Genomic DNA, 24,360 nt, shown 5'->3' with positions numbered 1-24,360 from the left:
GGAACTCAAGGTCATCATGTTAACTCAAATAAGCCAGGCACAGAAGGACAAATATCACATCTTCTCACTCATGTGAGGGTTAAAAGAATGAATCTCGTGGAGAGTAGAATGGTGGTTACCAGAGGCTTGGCAAGGGGTTGTGGGGAATAAAGACAAGTTGGTTGGGTACAAAAATACAGTTAGGTAGAAGGAACAAGTTCTAGTATTTGACAGTACAGTGGGAAAACTATTGTTAACAATAATTTATTGTATATTTCAAAATAGCTAAAAGAGAATTGTAGCATTCCCAACAGAAGGAAAAGGTAAGTATTTGAGGGAATGAATACACTTATTACCCTGATTTGGTCATTGCACACTGTATTCAGGTTTCAAAATATCACATATACCTCTAAAATCTATACAACTATTATATATCAATAACAAATTTTTTAAAAAACTGATACAGGCTGTGAAGGGCAAACCATGAAATAATCTCAGATCTCAACTTATTCATATGGATATAAATATTTTAGCTGGCTCTAAACTAAGGATTTTGTATGAGGTAATAGTTATCAAATATTTTTATCAAACAAGTGTACCTTGCAAACAGGACTTTTAGATTTTTCAGTTATTACCCCTTACCATTCATCATACTCTTTATCTTCTAGTGATTGATGAAACAACCTTCCACATGAAAAAACAGAGCAATATAACACAGAACAGGGCTCTACCTGTGGAGTGGTCAGTTTTCATCCTTTTATAAACAAAAAGAATATTATAAACAAATATTTATATACAAACATCTGACCCGCCTAGGAAAAATAGAGGGCTAGTCTTTCCCACCAGGAGAGGCATTAGAGCTTGTGCATGTATTTGAACAAGGCAGCCAGAGTCTTTGGTCAAGTCTCAACTCTACCACTCACCAACTGTGTGACGTTAGATACAAACTTAACCACTTCGCAGATGGGCGCAGTGGCTCACACCTGTAATCCCAGAGCTTTGGGAGGCCAAGTTGGGGGGATCACGAGGTCAGGAGTTCGAGACCAGCCTGATCAATATGATGAACCCCTGTCTGTACTAAAAAATACAAAAATTAGCCAGATGTGGTGGCCCGTGCCTGTAGTCCCAGCTATTCGGGAGGCTGAGGCAGGAGAATTGCTTGAATTCTTGGAGGTGGAAGTTACAGTGAGCCAAGATGCCACTGCACTCCAGCCTGGGTGACTGAGTGAGACTCTCTCAAGAGAAACACACACAAAAAAACAGAAAACAGAAAAAGCCTTAACCACTTTGCAGCTCACTTCTCTACCTGTAAAATAAGAGTGATAATAATGGTACCTGGTATAGAGAGTTGTAAAGATAAAACCAACATTGGTAAAGTGCATAGGATGAAGTAATCATGGTTTGAATATATATTCCTTTAAATTTTGCTGCCAATATTTCCATGGTAATATTCTCAGATATATTTTGATAGCTTTTTATTTAAGTATCAGGAGAAAATCTATTATTGTTTTAATTAAATTGAAATTGGATTTTTTTGATATATTTAGGCAAATTTAATTTCTTTTTTTTTTTTTTACAGTATTGAGGCTTCTAATCTGAAGGAATGTTTTTCTATTTTTTTCTTTTCTTCAATAGCTTTAGTCTTTTTGTTCATTTTGGTTGTGCAAATATCTAGTTAATTTGTATCTGTTATATTTTCCTAGTTACTTTTTAGTAGCACTTATAAAGGGAGTCTTTCATTTTTCCTGTCTATCCAAACATAATAAAGCAATTAGTTTTTGATTTTCAAAAATCTTTATGCATTCTCTTTTATACGTATAATAATAATAATACCTAACCATTTTCTATGATTTACATGAAGAAATGCCAAGAAGAATTTTAAAGTAAGATTTACTAATAAAAATTAGAAAACATACTCAAAAACAGTCCTCTCCACCCCCTCACTTCCACTTGCATACTTGATCAAGAAATGAAATAAAAAATATTAAGACTATCGAGTCAAGCTCATAAGACACAAATCTGGACTTTGGAGACTCAGCTCCTTCCCGCTTTTGGTAGCTTAGGTGAGGAGGAGAGCAAATGGATCGAGTCAGTCTGTAGAGAGATAGCAAGGCTGATTATAGTTTTCCTGGCCTGCAAAGCTGTTCCCAGAGCCCTCAGTATACAGACCTTGGCCATCAGTATACATGCTCCCTGGTGGGGGTTTCTGGGCCTCAAATCCCTTAATATCTAGGCTGGTGCTAAAGTAATTTCGTAAACTTTTAATGGCAAAAACCACAATTACTTTTGCGCCAGCCTAAATATTGTTATTTAGAGAAACTACGCATTCCCTAGCTCTCTTAGGGAAGCCTACAGATAGGTAACATGGCAAAGGAATGACATTAACTGTCTCATTCTCCTTGGGAGTGCTCTCCACATGTTCAGTGTCCCAGTGAAGAGAACCTTTCTAACAGGACCTTCATCATGATACATAAGGAATATCTATGCCAGGCCACATCTGCAGATTAGTGAGTCTCTGAGAACTGCGTCTTTTCTGCTATTTTTCTGCTTGAAAGTTTTTCACCAGTAAGTCCTGCACTATGTTTGCACCATGTAGTGCTAGTTATTTGTGTACTTTTGCATGACACTAGTAATATTATCCAAACAAAATTTCAAAAACCACTTTCTGTAGTTGGTAAATATATAGAAATGAGAGAAAAAAGAAAGAAATATGAGGAAGAAAGATGTTATCTGTTGCAATAGTTAAATGTTCTTAACTGAAGCCACAGATGAGATGTGACTCATTTGCAGACATACCAGTGATTGGTACAGTAGATTTAGAAACAGTTTAAACTTGCAAGCTTAAGCTTCCATTTATAAAGAGAAGTTTAAAATCATAGGTCCTGTTTAACATTCAGCTCTGTTAACTTACTCTCATCTCTTTGTTTTTTTACACTTTGTCAAGATTTCTTCACGTATTTATCAATGTCTGAAGAAGTTACTTATGCAGATCTTCAATTCCAGAACTCCACTGAGACAGAAAATATCCGAGACATTGACAAACTTGGGGGAAAAGGTAAGATTTTGAGTTATGAATGTGTTGTACAGTTGTATAATAGAAGTAGTTTCAGCCCTGCATCTTCAGTATTAGTGATATAGTTATCATTCAACTTAAATTTTCAATAAGTCTCCTATATCTAAGCAAAGGAACCAAAGGTATCTAAACAAAATGATTAGGAAAAAAGGTTTCTGCAAAAACACTTATCAGTGCATTGAACACTCAATCTTTTATATTTTTGAAATTTTTATTATCACACTCAAGATAATTGGGACATAATTTTTCAAATGATTGAGTTGTGTAAAGATTTTATTTCTTTATAAGATGAAGCCATGGAACAAGGAATGTGTTCAGGATTTCTCATGTGTTTCTTTCTTTTTTTTTTTTTTTAATAAGAAAATGCTTTGTATATGTGTGTCAAAAAGAAGGAAAGACAGACAGACAGGTAGCCAGAGTGACCTGTTAAGGATTCCATTTGACTGTCTACCAAACTCGACATATATCATCCTAAAATTTCTCCTACTTCTTTTGGAGATTTTTTACTAACTTACTAAAAAATAAAAGATGCTAAGTTAAATGAAGTGAATCATTAAGGAATAAAGGAGGAAAAGAGATAAAGAAATATCAGAAGACAAAATATATTCACAATATTCAAAATCACACTATGTCAGGAAGCTTTGTATTTTTCAATCTAAACTTAAATCATGAAATAAGTGAACCATCTGTGTTGACTTTCATCTTTCACTTCAACAAAACTCTACTCTTCATCTTACTCAGAATCCTGTAGTTTTACTATATGTATGGTTCTTACCTTCTGGCTCCTGGCTTTTGGAGTGCAATCTGCCCTAGTGAATCCATAGTTGAAATCAATGTGTTTGAGCTAAAAATAACTTAAATAGTGATAATGGAGAACACACAGAATACAACATCTATAATATTCTAGCATTGCTATAAACAAATTTCATTGTTAAATCTTGGATCCATTTATTATGAGCATGGTAAATCTTGAGAAAGGCTCGCAGATTAATTTTGTGGGCTTTTTTAACAATGTAACTTTTTTAGAAAGAAGAAGGGTCTAAGAATTTTACACCACTTTCTGTCTTTAGTTCCTTGTTTGTATTTCTTCTTTTACATGCTGAAAGAGGATGGCCATAGTGTGAGCTTCATAGTACCAGCAATTGCCCTTTAACTGTCCTCTCACACCCTTTCCCACCTCCTTTCCTGCCAATCCAAATTATTTTAAGTTCCCACCACAAGAATTCCTTTAATTCATAGAGATGTTGAATCCATGTCTTCTTCATGTTCTTAACTTCATCTAATTTTCTCATTAACCAGCTTAGAATCTATGTACACAATTTCACATTGTATTATGTAATGTCCACACTTAGTCTCTTACACTTCCCCTCTCTAATGTGCTTTTCTTTTTCCCCACTAAAAACTCTAGTTCTGACTAGGTGCAGTGGCTCAACCCATAGTCCTAGCACTTTGAGAGGCCAAGATGAGAGGATTATTTGAGGCCAGGAGTTTGAGACCAGCCTGGGCAAAGTAGAGAGATGCCATTTCTATAAAAAGAGATTTTTTTCCCCTTAGGGATCCCAATATTTTATTTGCATACCATTCTTGCATAGATCATCCCTTAGGATGCATCAACATCATTTCAGAAAAAAAAAAAAAAAAAACAAACCTAAGAGAATACTGTCTTCTACATTCTCATTAAATCCCATTTGGGCTGTTATCCTGAGTTCCATTCCCTTTCTTACTGGGGGGCAGGTAGCTCTGTCCCACCGGATTTTTGGCTTTCTTGGGTCAGCCAGTGCTTCTGCCTAGATCTATGCTGACAGCCGTGGCACTGGCCAAAGTTACTGTTTGCCCTGTTCAGGCAGCTCGCTAAGGCTTTTCAGCCCAGCGAAGATCTCCTGTTCTGTGGGTTGTAGAGGGCTTGAGTGGAGCACTATATCTGAATCAGAGTCTCAGAAGGGGAGATCCCCCAGTCCTCTGGTCGGTTGCATGCTCCTTCTGGGTAGGGCAGTGCTCCACATTGCAGCAACTTGCCCTATTTGGTTTATACCCACTGTCCAACCAGGCCCACAAAATGAACCTACCTCATTTGGAATTGTGGAGATCACTCGGCTTCTGAGTCTCTCTCGCTGGGAGCTGCTTTCTGGAGCTGCCTCTTATTCAGCCATCTTGGGATCCTTGAACTCATCATTTTTTACGGCAGCATAGTATTCCATGTTGTATATGTGCCACATTTTCCTTGTCCAGTCTATCATCAAAGGGCATTTGGGTTCGTCCTAGGTCTTTGCTATTGTAAACAGTGCTGCAATGAACATACATCTTTATAATAGAATGATTTATAATCCTTTGGATATATACCCAGTAATGGGATTGCTGGGTCAAATGGAATTTCTATTTCTAGGTCCTTGAGGAATCGCCACACTGTCTTCCACAATGGTTGAACTAATTTACACTCTCACCAACAGGGTAAAAGTGTCCTTATTTCTCCAAATCCTCTCCAGAATCTGTTGTCTCCAGATTTTTTAATGATAGCCATTCTAATTGGTGTGAGATGCTATCTCAATGTGGTTTTGATTTGCATTTCTCTAACGACCAGTGATGATGAGCATTTTTTCATATGTTTGTTGGCCTCATGTATGTCTTCTTTTGAAAAGTGTCTGTTCATATCCTTCACCTACTTTTGAATGGCTTTTTTTTTTTTTGTAAATCGGTTTTAGTTCTTTGTAGATTCTGGATATTAGTCCTTTGTCAGATGGGTAGATTGCAAAAATTTTTTCCCATTCTGTTAGTTGCTGGTTCACTCTACTGATTGTTTCCTTTGCTGTACAGAAGCTCTGTAGTTTACTTAGATACCATTTGTCTATTTTGGCTTTTGCTGCCAATGCTTTTGGTGTTTTAGCCATGAAGTCCTTGCCTGTGCCTATGTCCAAAATTTTTTTTAAATATTAACTGGGCACCGATAGTCTTAGCTGCTTGGGAAGCTGAGGATAGAGGATTACTTGAGTCCAAGAGTTGGAGGCTGCAGTGAACTATGATCAGGCCACTATATTTCAGTCTGGGTGGTACAGCCAGATCCTGTCCCAAAGACATTTCAAAGAGACAGCCTATCTTGTTTATTCTGCACCTAAACTCTCAGAATCACCTGAGGGATATGTAAACAACTGAAATGGTTTTTCCTGACATGCCACAATTGTCTATTCAAGCAACAACTACTCATATTGGCTTCTCTGTTAATTTCCAGTTACTCACTTTTCCCAAATTTGTACAAAGTGTACTATATCTAGATTGATTCGTGTTCTCCATTCTCTATTATAAATTCTGTTTTTGTTCTCTGTTTTTTGAATTAGTCTACCAGTTAACAGCTTCTCATGCCAGAATCAATTTACATACAAAACAAATCAGTGATTTTGACTTATTCTTGACATGCTCTTCAAAATATTTTTAAAATATCCTTGAATGTCTAACAAATCCATTCCTTTCCAATAGGCATATTAGGAAATAAAAGTAAAATGAATGAATGAATGAATGAGTAAATAATTGAAATGAAAGTGTATACCAAGTTTAGACCTCCCTGTTAATTTTGCTTTCCACAGCAGCTCCCGCTCCCTCTCGTGTATGGCGCCCAGCAGCCTTGTTTCTGACTCTTCTGTGCCTTCTCCTGCTCATTGCGTTGGGAGTCTTGGGAAGCACATGTATGTACTAGCCCTGTTTCAGTTAAAAGAGAAAGTATCTAGAATTTGAAATATTTAACAACAAATGTTTATTCCTTGAGTGGAAGATTTGTAATAATGATAGGTGATATGCCCACAAGGAGGACTTACTTACAATGTGGAACGTAGTGTCTTTCCCTTACTCCTGTAATGGCTTTACCTACCCCTTTAATCTTTATACTACTTCTGCAAATGATAAAGGATGATGGTTCTATTGAGAGTTTATAATATTTTGTCATTTTTTAATGTGAAGTTTACATAACTTTGAAGATAGAAATGGAAAAAGTGAATGAACTACAAAATATCAATGAAGAGCTTCAGAGAAATGTTTCTCTACAACTGATGAGTAACATGAATAGCTCCAACAAGATCAGGAACCTCTCCACCACACTGCAAACAACAGCCACCAAATTATGTCGTGAGCTATATAGAGAAAAAAAAGGTATTCCTGAATTCTCTTGGTGTTATTTATTGGACAATAAACTAAATCGCTGAGACTCTTAAGAATCATTTTATAATTAGCTAGCAGCCTTTTCCTAGGGAGTCATAATTTGGGGGAAGGAATTACATGTGGTTGATAGAGAATTCATTTCCTTGCAGTTAGAAGAAAGAAAGAGTAATAATAATAGGGCCCCAAATTATCGGGAGATAACAGTTACATGATAAAATGTTAGAACAGGTTCTCTAATCTGTCACTATAATTATTCTGGGCAATGAGGTTAATAAAAGATAGGGAGGAAGTGACACCTCTTTACAGGTGACTTCATTCTTAAATTTCAGTCAGTGATGGATAACAAAGTCCACAAGAAAAAAATAAATTGAGATGTCACCTTCAGGATCAGGGGAAGTTGGTCTTATAATATCTCCATAAGTTTCTATAGTCATGGTTGCTAAAACATATTTCTTTTGCTCCTGAGAAACCTCAAAGTTTCACTATACAGAATATTTCCTGTAATTTGTGTTTGTTGTCATTAAAGAATACAAAAAATAGGAAAGAGTGATTGATATAGGAAGATACACTTGAATCCCAGAGCTTAATTTGAAATTTTTTTGTTTAAGCTATGTGTCTGACACATTATGATGGCATATAGGGAACTAGAATACAGGATTCACTTACTTCCCCTTTGATGTAAAAAGAAGAAACAGCATGTAATCCCAGCTACTTGCGTGGCCGAGGGGAGAGTCACTTGAATCCAGGATATGGAGGCTGCAGTGAGCTGAGACTGCGCCACTACACCCCAGCTTGGGGAAGAGAGCAAGAGCCTGTCTCAAGAAAGAGAGAAAGAAAGAAAGAGAGAAAGAGAGAAAGAGAGAGAGAGAAAGAAAGAAGAAAGAAAGAAAGAAAGAAAGAAAGAAAGAAAGAAAGAAAGAAAGAAAGAAAGAAAGAAAGAAAGAAAGAGAAAGAATCAACAGCAAATGTGGAGAATGTCACATAGAGAGGAAAGGAAATAATAAGAATTATTAATACTATTAATAAAACCCAAATAAAACTATGTTCTTCTTTCAGAGCACAATTGTAAGCCTTGTCCAGAGAGATGGGTGTGGCATGAGGACAGCTGTTATTTCCTAAGTGATGATTCCAAAACCTGGCAGGAGAGTCGAATGGCCTGTGCTGCTCAGAATGCCAGCCTGTTGAAGATTAACAATAAAAGTGCATTGGTAAAGCCCAAGTGTTTCTACCATCATGGGCTAGAGAGGGGCGTGGCATGTTAGAGAAGACCTCAATCAACCAACTCATGATTCTGGTTTATTTTATTTGGGGTGAGAAGTGACTGGAACTTTGTACATTTATCTCAAGATATCATAGGCAAGGCAAAACATATAAAACCTTAGCTTAGGACCTTAGCATAAGAGGCATATTACTAGCTGACAGGTAGATGAGTAGACACAGGGCGCGCAGAATTTATAGGTCTGTATGTATTTCCAAATTAGAATCTGGAATCAAATCTCAGAACGTAATTTATAAACATTAAAATCAGGATGCAGAGATTATTCCTGAGTGTTACTACTTCCATAAAAATGACTTTGGAGGATTTGTTTTGTTTCTACCATTTTGTATTTTTTAATTCACTAAGAGAAATAGACAAGTTATAGTAGGCTAGCATAAAATATGTGTAAACAAGAAGAGCTGGAGGAAGCTGACACAGCCAAGTGTCAAACAGATGTATTGCACTGAGTCCCTGAGTCTCAGGAAAAACGTGTTTTCTAGTAGCTTTATTGATTTATTCATTTTCTTAATTTTTCTTGTCTAGTGTTTCCATGTTACACTTATTTTATATAGCATTTTTGGTCTCTCAAATAATAATCATATATTTTTAATCAAAATTCCATTTTCTAAAAGTCTCTGCTTCCCCACAATAAGAAACTTTTGTTATACTTTAGAAGAGAGAGAAATCAATCCAAAATCTCTTCCTCATCAGATTATTCTCAAGTGACCCATTCATAGTTACTCTAAAAAAGGTCTTTTTAAAGTGTGGAATAAGAAAAAATACCTGTTATTTGGCTACAAAATTCTGGACTGGTTCTGAATTCTGTTTTATAACCACTCACATCTGAGTCTGTGGCATTTTTTCCTACTCTTTCTGTTTCTATTAACTCTTGTTGGTAGCCATTAGCCACCTCCTTTGCCCCTGGACAATGTTTACAGCTCAAATTTTTGAATCCTGAACGTGTCATTGTGAACTTTTCAATGACTGTAAATTAAGGTTATATGTGGATTAGTAGGGCCTCTATTCTTGTGAGACCAGCAATGATAATATTTTTTTAAATGTTGAAATTTTATAGTAAGGAGTACTTTCTTTCAATTTCTTTTAGTGGCATTTAATAGTAGTATGCAATGTCAAGTATGTTACCTTAAAACAGCAATTTGTAAGAAATTACATTATAATGTAAAATACAAAAGTAAGAAACTGTTTCCTGAACAGACCATTTGTATTTCCTGTAGGAATTTATAAAATCCCAAAATAAATATTATTGGTTGGGATTATCTCCCAAAAAAGATCGCACTAATGGTGAGAGTGTTGATAATATAATCAACTCCTCTGACTGGTAAGTGTCCCTTCTTGTTAAAATTTTATAGTTGGGTTTGAGGAGGGGTATTTTCCTTAGGAGCACTGTAGATTCAAATTAAAACTAGCTTCACTAGAAACTGCATCCTACAAGGACTGTTTTCTCTCATGCTTCTTTGATGATTTTCTGATATAGAAAGTTACCATAAATGTCTTCTCGTAACTTTGACAAGCCACTAACAAACTTACAGTAGCCAAATTATGGGGACTTCTGAAAATAATAAGTTTAAGAAAAATTATGGAACATATTGTGCTAAGTTCTGGGGTTCAAAGATGAGTGAAAGACTGATTCATCACTAAAGTTACTTAACCATTGATTGTGTGTGCAGACTGATTGAATGATGCTAGAGATAAAGAGAATATAGTGTGATAATGCTTCAGCAAGAATACACAGACTAACCAATCATAAATTTTAGCAATGCTGCTTTTGTTATAAATGACACTTGAGCCTTAAAAAAAAGTTTCCGGAACAAGGGGGTACAAGTGCAGTTTTGTTATATAAATATATTCCATAGTGATGAAGTCTGTGTTTTCAGTGTAACCATTACCTGGATAGTGTACACTTTACCCTATAGGTGATTTCTCCTTTATTTTCCTCCCACCCTCCTACTTTGTGGAGTCTTCAATGTCCATTATTCCACTTTTTATGTCTATATGTACATATTATTTATCTCCCACTTAAATGAGAACAAACAGTATTTAAATTTATGTCTCTGAGTTATTTCGCTTACGAGAATACTCTCCAGCTCTATCCATTTGGCTGCAAAAGACATGATTTTCTTCTTTTTTGTAGTTGAGTAGTATTTCATGGAGTATATACCCTGAAAGAAAACATAATCTGCTGATGGAAACAGGTCATTTTTATGACTTTGCTATTGTGAATAGTGCTACAATAAACATAGGAGTGTAGATGTCTTTCTCTTAATATAATAATTTATTTTCCTTTGGGTAAATACCCCAAGAGTGGAATTACAGGATGGTAATTCCATTTTTAGTTATTTGAGAAATTGCTATAGCACTAACTTATATTCTGAAATGGGCATTTTTGAATGAAACATTTAAAGACTGGTTTAGAAGAGCATATCAGGTCAAAGAATAAACCTTAGCATGATACATTACATATATAGTAGAGATAAATTAATTTGTTTAGTACAATGAGGAATGTGGTTATATGCTATTTTAAGTGGGTTTATGTGTTGTATTTGTTCTGCTTATAATGAGAAAAAAAATAAGTCTTTACATAAAAATGGTGGCTCACGTCTGTAATCCCAGTATTTTGGGAGGCCAAGGAGGGCGAATCATGAAGTCAGGAGTTCGAGACCAGCCTGACCAACATGGTGAAACCCCGTCTCTACTAAAAATAGAAAAATTAGCAGGACGTGGTGGCAGGCACCTGTAATTCCAGCTACTCAGGAGGCTGAGGCTTGAACCCAGGAGGCAGAGATTGCAGTGAGCCAAGATGGCATCGCTGCACTCCAGCCTGGATGACAGAGGGAGACTCTGTCTCAATTATTAATAATAGCAATAATAATAAAATAGTGACAAATTTCATTTGTACTTTTTAATCTTTAAGATTTGGGAAGCAGACAATATCAGACAAAGAAAGAAACCAGAGTCTCAACCTGCTGGACACTGTTGGAAGTTCATCTTTTTCTTTTTTGATACGGAGTTTTGCTCTTGTTGCCCAGGCTGGAGTGCAGTGGCGCAATCTCGGCTCACTGCAACCTCTGCTTCCCAGGTTCAATTGATTTTCCTGCCTAAGCCTTCTGAGTAGCTGGGATTACAGGCATGTGCCACCACACGCGGCTAATTTTTGTATTTTTAGTAGAGACGGGGTTTCTCCATGTTGGACAGACTGGTTTCGAACTCTTTACCTCGCGATCTGCCTGCCTCGGCCTCCCAAAGTGCTGGGATTACAGTCGTGAGCCACCACATCCTGCCGGAAGTTCATCACTTAACACGTGTTTTTTAGTGTATATTTTTAGACGGAGATAGCTCTGAGTCAACTGTGTTGAGGTGCCCCACACTGAGTTTAGGCACTGTGATCCCTGCGTACTCATCACATAGGGCCATAATGGCAAACAGAATTTTTTGTTTTGTTTGTTTGCTTTTTCTTTCAGATAGAAATAGTAAGTGTAGGAGTGTGGGTCAGAAAGACAAGGTGGCCCCATCTCTGGTGGTTGGCAATGATAGGATAGAATGGAGATAAGCTATCTCCAAATGGTAGGAGAAGGACATATATTTTAAAGATCTCGTTTGGAGTGAAGGACTAGAACAAAGGTAATGTGTGTGTCAGGAGAGAGTACAGATGGAATCTTGTTTTGAAAATATAGAAAATGTATGTGTTTGTAATCGTTGAAAATGCAATTGTAATCTATAACGGAATGGAAAACAGTAGATATTTTCAATTATCAAAAGGAAAACTGAAAAAAGTCTATAATAATTGTATGCATGACATGTATGTACATAAATATCTTATTTTCATTTTTTAACTCTGTATTGTTTTAGGGTTTGTTTCTGAAAGGGGGCAGTAATAATTGACATTTGTACTATGTCACCACAAATAAATCTCATTCTTAAAAATTTAATTGATGAAGTTATTTACTGGTTGATATTTTACCCAAGTGTGGATACTAAATTAATCTAAAAGATAATATTTTTAATTTATAAATTTGTTTTTAACGTATAATACCTGATCATTAATCTAGTATTGATGGGCTGGTATTAGAACTTCGGAGTAAAATCTTATGGAAGCGTCACTTGGAGATGATGTTGAACTTAAGGCGTCATACCTTAGGTGAATTCCTGGACTCTGATGATTATGAAAAGCACTTGAGGAAGACAGGGTCCAAGACTTACTACTGGGTCAGTTAGACTAGAAAGTCTTCGGAAATGGCATTATTCCAAAGTATATTATATATGAAGGGGGTGGGGTGCTAAGTCTGTAAGTAAAGGGCAGCAAATATCAGATGCTAAAAAGTGGAAAAAGCAGGGGGAAATGAAGCAGTGTTTGACATTGCATATGTGTCAATATAAAGAATCAGCTTGGACACTTTTGATACTCTGAACATTAAATTAGATTTAGTTTAAACAATGCAGAGTCTAGGGCAATATTATCATGTTGGAAATGTAATGTTTTTTCTGTGAATATGTTTCAAATATCTGACTTGCCAAGTGTAATTCATTACTTTCTCTTTCAGGGTTATAACAAATGCACCTGACTTAACGAACATGTATTGTGGATATATAGGTGGACTATATGTTAATTATTATGACTGCACTTATGAACAAAGAAGGATATGTGAGAAGATGGCCAATCCAGTGCAGCTTGGTTTTATACATTTTAGGGAGGCATCAGGCATCAATTAAATACATTTAAGAAGTGCAGGCTGGGTGCAGTGGCTCACCCCTGTAATCCCAGCACTTTGGGAGGCTGAGGAGGATGGATCACAAGAGGTCAGGAGTTTAAGACGTGGAACTCCATCTCTAAAAATCAAAAATAATAAATAATATGAAATAAAAAAATTCAGAAGTGTAGTTGATGGCAGGGAGGTGGGAGCGTTCCAGGCTATAGGTAAATTTAAACATTTTCTGGTTAACAGTTGGTTGAGTTTGTCTAAAGACCTGGGATTTCATCATGCAGGTGAAACATCTAGGTAGAAGGCTTCAGATAGAATAGATTGTGAATGTTAATGCCGGAGAGGTATAATGAAGCATGTCCGACGTCCCACTTCTCATCATGGCCTGATCTAGTCTTTCAGGTGAATTTTAAAAGAGTCCTGGTTGAAGAGGAAGTCCATTCAGATGGTTGGAGGGGAGCGGCTTAGAATTGTACTTTTCATTTACATTCGTCCCCTCTGGTCAAGATTTGTCAGAGGCAACATCAAAGACCAGCACATTTTAATTTTGTCCCATAGCATTGCCAGGATGGCATGGCTGCCTGTCCCAGGTCCGTCCTGTACTTCCACAGGACTCTGTGGCTGAAGGTCTTATGAGTCAAAGGACTTATAGCCAATTGATTGTTTTAGACCAGATAAGAATGGATGTGAACAGGCATTAATTACCTCTTAAAATTATTATTTTGTGTAAAAGCCAATAAACAAAAATGAAAAGGCAAAGTTATAAGACTGACTTATTTTTAACTTCTGTGTGTTGAGCTACTATAAGCTTGGTTTTTGTTACAGACATACAGCAATTAGCTAAGCAAACATAAGCATTGTTCTGAAAAAAATTAAATATATATATATGTTTATCTTCATAACTCACAACTGGGAGTATTATACCCAAGAGGTTTTGTTACAAGGTATCTTTTATTATTATTATACTTGAAGTTCTGGGATACATGTGAAGAATGTGCAGATTTGTTTCATAGGTGTATACGTGCCATGGTGGTTTGCTGCACCCATCAACCCATCATCTACATTTCTCCTTATGATATTCCTTCCTTAGACCCCCAACCCTCAATAGGTCCTGGTGTGTGATGTTTCCCTCCCTGTGTCCATGTGTTCTCATTGTTCAACTCCCACTTATGAGTGAGAACATGCAGTGTTTGGTTTTCTGTACCTATGTTAATTTACCTTTTCTAGTGAAAAAGGGTTTAGGTTCCCAGCAGGGAGCTGCATCTGTAAGACCTATGAGGGACAGCAAATATGATAAGCCTTCTTAAACAGTCCTACAATTCTGTGGGAGGGGCGCCAATGTAAAAGGGGATCCCTTAACCCCAAAATTTACCATGACCTGGGTAATAGGAACATTTGCTAAGAGGATATTCCAGTTATAAAACCAGCCCAATATGGCTTGCATGTGAAGCATATTAATCACCTCATCTGGGGTGATTCACTTGGTATTTTATAGGGAAAGTCGGGCAGTCCCCTTCTGATATGGTTTGGTTATTTTAACAAGGCTTTAACTAAAATAGCATATTTTTAGGTAAATTTCTGGCAAGGTCAACTTCAAGAAGCCTATATGGCCAATCAATTCTTGCTGCATTATTTATTTATTTATTTGGAGATAAAGTCTCACTCTGTCACCCAGGCTGGAGTGCAGTGGTACAGTCTTGGCTTGCTGCAACCTCTGCCTCTTGGGTTCAAGCGATTCTCCTGCCTCAGCCTCCCAAGTAGCTGAGACTACAGGTGTGCGCCACCACACCTGGCTAATTTTTGTATTTTTAGTAGAGACGGGATTTCACCATGTTAGCCAGGCTGGTCTTGAACTCCTGACCTCAGACGATCAGGCTGTATTTTATGCAAAATAACCAGGCCAAGTATAATAAGTCTAAAACTTATTTTGCATACAAATTGGCTGTGTCCCCACACAAATATCATTTCCAATTGTAGCTCCCATAATTCCCATGTGTTGTGGGAGGGACCTGGTGGGAGATAACTTAATCAGGAGGGCAGTTTTCCCAATACTGTTCTCATGCTGGTGAATAGGTCTCACAAAATCTGATGGTTTTATAAGGGGAAACCATATCATTCCATCCCTGGCCTTCCCACATCTCATGTCCTCACATTTCAAAACCGGTCATGTCTTCTCAAAAGTCTTCCAAAGTCTTAACTCATTTCAGAATTAACTCAAAAGTCCGCAGTTCAAAGTCTCATCTAAGGCAAAGCAAATCTCTTCTCCATATGAGGCAGTAAAATCAAAAGCAAGTTAGTTACTTCCTAGATAAATGAGTGTAAAGGCACTAAATAAATACAGCCATTCTCAATGGGAGAAATTGGCCATAATCAAGCTGTATTTTACTGCCCCACAGTATTTCAGACTTGCAAGGGGCTACAGGCCTCTTCTCACAGCTCTACTAGGCAGTGCCCAAGTAGTGATTCCATGTGGGGACTCTAACCCCACAATTCTCTCCCGCAGTGCCCTAGTAGAGGTTGTCCATGAGGGCCCCACCTCTGCAGCAAACTTCTTCCTGGACATCCAGGCATTTCCATACATTCTCTGAAATCTAGGTGGAGGTTCCCAAAACTCAATCCTTGTCTGCTGAGTACTCACAGGCTCAGCACCACATGGAAGCTGCCAAGACTTGGGGCTTGCACCCTGTGAAGCAACATAAGCACACAAGAAACAAAAAAAAGTGGAAACATGACACCTCCAAACAAACCAATACTTTTCTAGAAAAAGACTATCTCTTGGTCACGAAATCTGCCTAAACCAATCTGTAGAAAACATTTCTAGCTATTATCTTCTAGAAAGTTTTATGGTTTCAGGTCTTAAATTTAAGTCTTTGATTTATCTTGAGTTGATTTTTGAATAAGGTGAGCGATAAGGATCCAGTTTTATTTTACATGTGGATTGCTAATCATCACAGCATGATTTGATGAATAGGATATCTTCTCTTCACTCTATGTTTTCGCATGCTTTTTGAAGATCAATTGATTGTAAATATTTGGCTTTATTTCTGAGTTCTGTATTCAGTTTCACTGGTATACATGCCGATTTTTATGCCAGTACTATGCAGTTTTGGTATTTATATTCTTGTAGTATAGTTTGAAGTCAGGTAATATGATGCCTCTAGATTTGTTCTTGTTGCTTAATCTTGCTTTGGCTATGCAGACTCTTTTCCAGTTCCATATAAATTTTAGAATTTTTTTTTCTAGTTGTGTGAAGAATGGTGATGGTCTTTGATGGGAATTGCATTAAATTTGTAGATTGTTTTGGCAACATGGTCATTTTCACAGTGTTGATTCTACCCATCCATGAGCATGGATGTATTGCCATTTATTTGTGTCATCTATGATTTCTTTCAGCATTTTCTGTATTTTTTAAAATAGATTTTTCAACTTTTGGTTTAGTGTATTCCTAAGTATTTTATTTTATTTTTGGCAGCTTTTGTAAAAGGAATTGAGGTTTTGTTTTTTTTTCAGCCTGGTTGTAATTGGGGTACAGCAGTGCTACTCATTTGTGTACAATGATTTTGCATATTGAAACTTTATTCAATTCTTTCCTCAAATCTAGGAACTTTTTGGATGAGTCTTTAGGGTTTTCTAAGTATGCAGTTATATCATCACCAAAAAAAAACAGTTTGACTTCTTCTTTACTGATTTGGATGCCCTTTATTTTTTTCTCCTTTCTGATTGCTCTGGCTAAGACTTCTGGTACTATGTTGGATAGCAGTTGGGAAAGTTGGCCTCTTTGTCTTTTTTCCAGTTCCCAGAAGAAATGCTTTTACCTTTTCCACTTTTAGTATAATGTTGCCTGTGGGCTGGTCATATATGGCTCTTATTACCTTGAGATATTTCCCTTCTATGCCAATGTTACTGAGAGTTTTAATCATAAAGTGATGCTAGATTTTGTCAAATGCCTTTTGTGCATCTATTGAAATGCTCATTTTTTAAACTTCATTTTTGTGATATATCACATTTATTGACTTATATATATTAAACCATCCCTGAATCCCTGATATGAAATCCACTTGATTGTGGGGTGTTACCTTTTTAATATGCTGTTGAATCCATTTAGCTAGTATTTTGTTGAGGATTTTTGCATTAATGTTTATCAGGGATATTGGTATGTAGTTTTTTGTTGTTGTTGTCCTTTACCCCTTTACTGGTTTTGGTATTAGAGTGATACTGGCTTCATAGTACGACTTTTAAAAGATTCTTACTTTCTCTATCCTTTGGAATAGTTTTGGTGAGATTGGTAAGAAATCTTTAAATGTCTCATAGAATTCAGCTGTGAATCCATCAGGTCCTGTACTTTTTTGTTTTTGGCAATGTTTTTATTACTGTTTCAATTTCAGTACTTGCTATTGTTCTGTTCAGAGTTTCTATTTATTGTTGGTTTAATCTAAGATATTTTTTAGGAATTTTAATCTAAGTATATTTTTAGGAATTTATCCATTTTTTCTAGATTTTCTATTTTGTGCATGAAAAGGTGTATATAATATCCTTAAATAATTGTATTTCTCTAGTATCGGTTGTAATATCTCCTGTTGTATTTCTAATTAAGCTTATTTGGAAAGTTTCTCTTATTTTCTTGACTTATCTCACTAATGGCCTATCAGTTTTGTTTATCTTTTTATAGAACCAGCTTTTTGTTTCATTTATCTTTTGTATTTTTATTTTAAATTCATTCGGTTCTGCTCTGATCTTTGTAAGTTCTTTTCTTCTACTGGGTTTGAGTTTGGTTTATTCTTGTTTCTCTAGTTTCTTGAGGTATTACTTTAGATTGTCTATTTGTGCTCTTTCAGACATTTTGATGTAGGCATTTCATGCTATGAACTTCCCTCTTAGCACTGCTTTTGTTGTATGCCAGAGGTGTTCATAACTTGTGTCACTATTATGGTTTAGTTCAAAGACTTTTTAAATTTCTATCTTAGTTTAGTTGTTTACCCAAAAGTTCATTAAGGAGATTATTTCATTTCCATGGATTTGTGTACTTTTAAGAGTGCCTTGTGTTGTTCATTTCCAATTTGATTTCACCATGTTCTACAAGGTTACTTGATATAATTTAGACGTTCTTAAATTTATTGAGACTTGTTTTGTGTCCTGGCATATGGCTTATCTTGGAAAATGTTACTTGTGCTGATAACAAGAATGTGTATTCTGTAGTTGTTGGGTAAAATGTTCCATAAACATTTGCCAACTCTATTTATTCTGGGATATAGTTCAAGTCCATTGTTTCTTTGTTGACTTTCTGTCTTGATAACATATCTTGAGCTGTCAGTAGAGTAATGAAATCCCCCACTATTATTGTGTTGATGTCTATCTCATTTCTTAGATCTAGTAGTCATAGTTTTATGAATTTGGGAGCTCCAGTGTTGGGTGCATATATGTTTGGGATGGTAATATTTTCCTGTTGGGGAATTTCTTTTATCATTATATAATGTCCATCTTTTTAGTTTTTTACTGTTTTTGCTTTGAAGACTGTTTTGTCTGCTCTAAGAATAGCTACCCTTGCTTATTTTTGCTTTCTGTTTGCATGGAATATGTTTTCCACCTCTTTATCTTAAGTTTATGTGAGTCTTTATGTATTAGTTGAGTCCCTTGAAGACCGCAGAAACTTAGTTGTTGGATTTCTAACAATTCTGCCACTCTGTATCTTTTAAGTAAAGCATTTGGGGAATTTATATTCAATGTTAGTGTGGATATGCGAGGCACTATTCTATTCATCATGCCAGTTGTTGCCTGAGTAACTTGTGTGTGTGTTTTTAAAAATTTTAAATAGGCCCTGTGATATTTATATTTTTAGAAGGTAGTATTTTTTTGTGTTTTGAGGTATTGTTTCAAGATTTAGAATTCCTTATTGCATTCCAGTGAAAGAAAAAACAAAAAAGATTTATAACTCTTTTTTTTTTTTCATTTGTTGTAGTTCTGTCTTGGTGGTGACAAATTCTTTCAGCATTTATTTGTTTAAAAAGACTATCTTTCCTTCATTTATGCAGCTTAGTTTTGCTGGACTCAAAATATTTGGCTGAAAACTATTTTGTTTGAGGAGGCTCATGGTAAAACCCCAATCCTTCTGACCAGCAGGATTTCTGTTGTGGAGTCAGCTGTTAATCTGATAGGCTTTCCATGAGAGATTGTCTGATGCTTTTGGCAGCTTTTAAGATTCTTTCCTTCATCTTAATTTTATATAACCTGATGACTATGTGCCTAAGTCATGATCTTTTTTCAATGAATTTCCCAGGTGTTCTTTGAACTTCTTGTATTTGGATGTCTAGATCTCTAGAAAGGCCAGGGACATTTTTCTGGTTTATTCTCTCAACTACATTTTCTAAACTTTTAGATTCCTCTTAATTCTCAAGAACAAAAATTATTCTTAAGTTTGCACATTTAACATAACTCCAACTTACTGAAAGACTTTGCTCATATTTTAATTTTTTTTTTTTGTCTTTGTCAAATTGGGATAATTGCCCTGTCTTCAAGCTTTGAAGTTCTTTCTTTTATCTGTTCTAATCAACTGTTGAAACTTTTCAATGCATGTTGTATTTCTCTAAGTGCGTCTTTCAATTTCACAAGGCGTACTTGTTTTGTCTTTATGATATTTATTTCTCTGAAGAATTATTCATTTATATTTTGTATTTTTTAAAGAATTTGTTTACGGTAGTTTTCATCTTTCTGTGGTACTTCTTTGAGTAAATTAATAATCAACCTTCTGAATTCTTTATCTCGTAATTCAGAGGTTTCTTGTTTTGGATCCATTGCTGGGGGTCTAGTGTGATTTTTGGGTGTGTTATAAAATCCTGTTCAGTCATATTACCAGAGTTATTTTCATGATTCTTTCTCATTTAGGTAAATTATTTCAGCTGGAAGAACTGAAACTCAAGGGCTGCTGTTCAGATTTTTTCATCCCATGTGGTAATCTCTTGCTGTGGTGTTCTCCTTTTTCCCCTATGGATTCGGCTTCTTGAGAGATGGACTGCAGTGATTGTTATTGCTCTTCTGGGTCTGGCCACCTAGCAGGGCTACCAGACTCCAGGGTGCTGCTGGGGAATGTCTGCAAAGAGTCCTGTGAAGTGATCCATCTTCAGGTCTCCCAGCCATGGAAACCAGGATCTGCGCTGATGTAGCTAGCAGGGGAGTGGAAGTAGATTCTGTGAGGACCTTGATTGTAGATATGTGTAGTGTGCTGACTTTCTCGAATGCTGGTTATACCAGCAATGAAGTTGTCACGTGGACAGACTCAGGACCTCTGCTTAGCCAGGATGTTTTAGTCACTGGAATTAGCTGTTGTCTTCTTACTTTGAGCAGAGTTTTACTCTCATGAGTTGCTGTAATGGCTTGAGTTTGTTTGCTCCAGCCAGGAGGTGGCACTTTCAAGACAGCAACAGCTGTTGGAGTAGAAGGGGTACAAAAGCTTGCTCTAAGTTGGCCAGGATAAGTATTCGGATTTCTCAAGCCATGAACAAGGCCATATTGCTCCCAAAATTTATGTTTTTCTGTGTGTGTGTTTGGATACCAGGGCAGCAAGAGAAATAGCATCTGGTGGGGGCAGGGTTATGCATATCTGAACTCAGACTCTTCTTGGGTGGGGCTTGCCATAGCTGCTGTCAGGGATGGGGATTGGTTCTCAGGCCAAAGGAGTTATGTTTCAGAGGGGATTATGGCTGCCTGTGCTGTGTCACACAGGTCACCAGGAAAGTGGAAGAAAGCTGGCAGTGACAGTCCTTAACCAGCTCCCAGGCAGCTGAGGAGACCCGTCTTGCTCCTGCTGTGCCCCACCAACAGGGCCAAGTTTATAATAGGCAGCCCGTGCGGCTCAGTCATTGCCCCTGGCTACAAGCCTCTAAGAAAGCAATCATGCATTTAGGCCACACCCCTCCATGCCTTCCCACACTTTAAGCCACAGCTCCTGTGCTTATATCTGCAGCATTTCCTGTTTGCTCCCTGGATTGCCATCAAGAAAATTTGTGCCCAGTCCACATTATTACCAAGTTCAGTTGCCAGCTTCTTTCATCCTGAGACATCCTCCCTAATTCTGCTGGCCGCCTTCTCCGAGGACCCCTGTGAGATAAAGTCATCCATCACTTTGCTGGGCTCAAGCTGGAGAATGGGAGTACCTACCAGGCTCTTCCAGCTGCTTCTTCTACTTTTATATTTTGCATGGCTCCCTTTCAGGATTCCCAGTGGGGCTGTGTGTTCAGAGGAAGATTTTCCCCCACAAAGTTTTTTGGCTATCTCACAGAATTTGCAGTGACAAATTGTTTCAATGGATCTATGAATTCTTTCAGTTTGCTTCATATATTTCTGAGGTGTTTTTGGAGAAAAGTTTACAGTTTCAGTCTTCAAACACGGTTCTGTCATACAAGTGGGAGCTGTGCCTTACTCCTATCTCCTGTCATTTTCTCCCTGTGACTCCACATTTTTAGACAGACTTAAAGAAGTTAATTTTCCCAAGGTGATGTAATTAATATATCATATATGCTCTGGAATCTAAACTTGAATATAGGCAATATAAGATCTCTAAGATACTAAAACAGATGTTGTTTGTCTTCCTCATATGCAGAAAATAGAAATAAGTTGTCCAGTCTGACTTGGTTATTTGGGTTAGTTTTTTAGTACCACCATCTCATCAATACTCAGCAAGACACCACCTTGCAACAGAAAGAAACCTTAAGAAATATCTCCCAGCCGGACGCGGTGGCTCACGCCTGTAATCCCAGCACTTTGGGAGGCTGAGGCGGGTGGATCACGAGGTCAAGAGATCGAGACCATCCTGGTCAACATGGTGAAACCCCGTCTCTACTAAAAATACAAAAATTAGCTGGGCATGGTGGTGCGTGCCTGTAATCCCAGCTACTCAGGAGGCTGAGGCAGGAGAATTGCCTGAACCCAGGAGGCAGAGGTTGCAGTGAGCCGAGATCGCGCCATTGCACTCCAGCCTGAGTAACAAGAGCAAAACTCCGTCTCAAAAAAAAAAAAAAAAAGAAATATCTCCCAACAGCTAAAATCTCTTCAAGTCCAGAACATGGAGCTTGCAGAAAAGCTGCAGCATGTGACTGAAACACTCTGTCGTGTGCTCTATGACAAAACTGGAGGTAAGCATGTCCTGGTCACTCTACCCCCGTGCTATCTTACAATAGAGAGCTGGAATTCCCACCAGTTCCTAGCAGAATTCTGAGGCAAGCAGACCTGCCTGAGAGAGGGCAGAAGCTACTGAGCACCACAGCAAGTTTGTCATAACATGATAAAAATATCCAAGTTATTATTTTAACAATTTGTTTTATTTTATGAAATATTTCAAATTTACACGAAGATGTAAACCATAATTTAATACCTACTTATGTATTAACCACTGAGATTTTAACATGTTAACTAGGTTGCTTTTAAAATAAAGAAATTGTTATGGATATGACTCAAGTTTTCACCCCACTACAAAGCCACAAAAGACTGCATTACAGGTTCCTAACTCTAAATGACCCAAGGTATCCTTTGAAATAGGAAAATGTAGTTTCTCTGTCAAAACATATTTCATTTAAAGCCATGTTTGAACAGACACCATTCTTCCCTATATACAATATAGGATTTAGCCTCCCAGGAGACAGGACATAGTCTATGTAATCATTTGTATCTTACAGTTATCTGAGTTACAGAGAGGTAGATAAGTTTTTAAGTGGCAGGAAAATCATATAAATTTGGAGTAGAACATACAGCTTACTTTCAGTTAGAAATGATTTTTGTTGTTTTGGGTGACCTGCTGTTTCTAAGAATGAGTATGGAAATTGAGGAGTGGAAAAGAAAGAGGTTGGTGACCCCACATTTCAAGTAAACTCATTTTGGTACAGAGACTATAATTTCATCACCCAAGGAAGAATGGATACTTAATGCTTCATTTTAGAAATAGAGTGTGATTAAATTTACCTTTTCCTTCTTTGAAAGATTTCATATTGTATTAGATGACACAACCCCAAGAAGCAGAGGCTGTGTGGCCATCATCAGTGGAATGGCTTTCTCAAAGGACTGCCGAGTTGAGGCGGTGTGCATGTGAGAGGAGGATGGCAAAAGTGAAGCCAAAAAGCCTCCATTGGCCTCCCTGAACCATTTGGCCAAAGTGATTGACTCCCCAGCTGCAACTACAACAGAGTTGAGCCAAGTGAGGTCAATGCAAGGGCTACTTGAGACATTGGGAAATGGAACATTATCAGGAAAGACCGTCTCTGTCACTAGTACAAGATGGAGTCTCATGTTTCCTGTTCACAGTCACCAGACTTTCCAAGTTTGGGTCCATGCACATATTTACCAGTCCCAAGAAGTCCTATTTATATGCCACTAACCAGCCTCAGAAATTCATAATGTCATCTACCTTCTTGGCTTAGAGATAACTTTTGGCTTTCTTTCTTCCCAATGTCTAATATCACCTCCCTGTTTCCATGTCTTCTTTACATCTGGAGGAGTGAGAAACTTTTTAAAGTAGAAGAAATATTGGGAAGTAACATCTTTTGCCCTGACAGTCAAGTAGTCCATCTGAATTTAGCAGTCATTCCCCAGATTGTACCACCAAATGCACAAGGAATCTTCTTCTTGTTTCAGTTCACACTGTTCACTTCCCAGTCCCTCAGTAAAGACCCCATCTACTATGTCTATGGCCTGCTTCCCAACAGGGATGTCTCTTGTTATGAGAATCTCAATGTCCTCTAAACATCCATCCCTGTGTCCATTAAGATTCTGATAATTTGGTCCTTTTGTAGTTCATGAGCATGATGATTGGGTGTTCATGAGAACATGGGAGATATGCCACCCTCTGAACCTTGTTATGACATCGGTACATTACCCATCTGACCTAAGGGGGGAAAAATTCTGATAATTGTCTACCTTCCATAGGAATTTATTCTAGGAAGGAAATATATCCCAACTCAATTCCATATCAGAATTACTCTCCCTGATATTCCCTTTATTGAAGACCAAAAAAAAGTTACTCTCTTGCCGGGCGCGGTGGCTCAAGCCTGTAATCCCAGCACTTTGGGAGGCCGAGGCGGGTGGATCACAAGGTCAAGAGATCGAGACCATCCTGGTCAACATGGTGAAACCCCGTCTCTACTAAAACTACAAAAAATGAGCTGGGCATGGTGGTGCGTGCCTGTAATCCCAGCTACTCAGTAGGC

The 24,360-nt window shown here is 37.3% G+C and overlaps 1 protein-coding gene, 1 long non-coding RNA gene and 1 other non-coding gene across 8 annotated transcripts in view; all 3 read left to right on the top strand.

The window, feature by feature from the left end:
- Nucleotides 1-24,360, top strand: part of CLEC12A (C-type lectin domain family 12 member A) — a 44,654-nt gene that overhangs the window by 16,607 nt on the left and 3,687 nt on the right. For 2 of the 6 annotated variants that reach the window (XM_032254371.1, XM_032254370.1), the window contains exons 2-7: nucleotides 2,924-3,034; nucleotides 6,628-6,726; nucleotides 6,998-7,186; nucleotides 8,252-8,403; nucleotides 9,689-9,792; nucleotides 13,013-13,934. In XM_032254371.1, coding sequence (XP_032110262.1) covers nucleotides 2,944-3,034; nucleotides 6,628-6,726; nucleotides 6,998-7,186; nucleotides 8,252-8,403; nucleotides 9,689-9,792; nucleotides 13,013-13,181 — 804 coding nt within the window. In that variant the 5' untranslated portion in view covers nucleotides 2,924-2,943 and the 3' untranslated portion in view covers nucleotides 13,182-13,934. Of the gene's footprint in view, nucleotides 1-1,764; nucleotides 3,035-6,627; nucleotides 6,727-6,997; nucleotides 7,187-8,251; nucleotides 8,404-9,688; nucleotides 9,793-13,012; nucleotides 13,935-24,360 lie in introns of those variants that run through there. The other 4 variants (XM_032254372.1, XM_032254369.1, XM_032254373.1 and 1 more) reach the window with 4 other exon arrangements.
- The window catches only part of LOC116534173, a 4,525-nt gene continuing 2,332 nt past the window's right edge, over nucleotides 22,168-24,360 (top strand). Inside the window, exons 1-2 of the long non-coding RNA XR_004261615.1 lie at nucleotides 22,168-22,296; nucleotides 23,138-24,169. This is a non-coding gene — a long non-coding RNA (uncharacterized LOC116534173). The remainder of the gene's footprint in view (nucleotides 22,297-23,137; nucleotides 24,170-24,360) is intronic.
- LOC116534358 lies at nucleotides 23,935-24,039 on the top strand. Its single transcript, XR_004261681.1, has one exon. It is a non-coding gene; the product is annotated as a small nucleolar RNA U13 (small nucleolar RNA).

This window comes from Sapajus apella, unplaced genomic scaffold (genome assembly GCF_009761245.1).
Source record: "Sapajus apella isolate SASKATOON/1434 unplaced genomic scaffold, GSC_monkey_1.0 scaffold86, whole genome shotgun sequence".
NCBI classification, from domain to species: domain Eukaryota; kingdom Metazoa; phylum Chordata; class Mammalia; order Primates; family Cebidae; genus Sapajus; species Sapajus apella.
The sequence above is the reverse complement of the archived record's forward strand: the minus strand, read 5'-3'. Positions and strand labels throughout refer to the sequence as shown.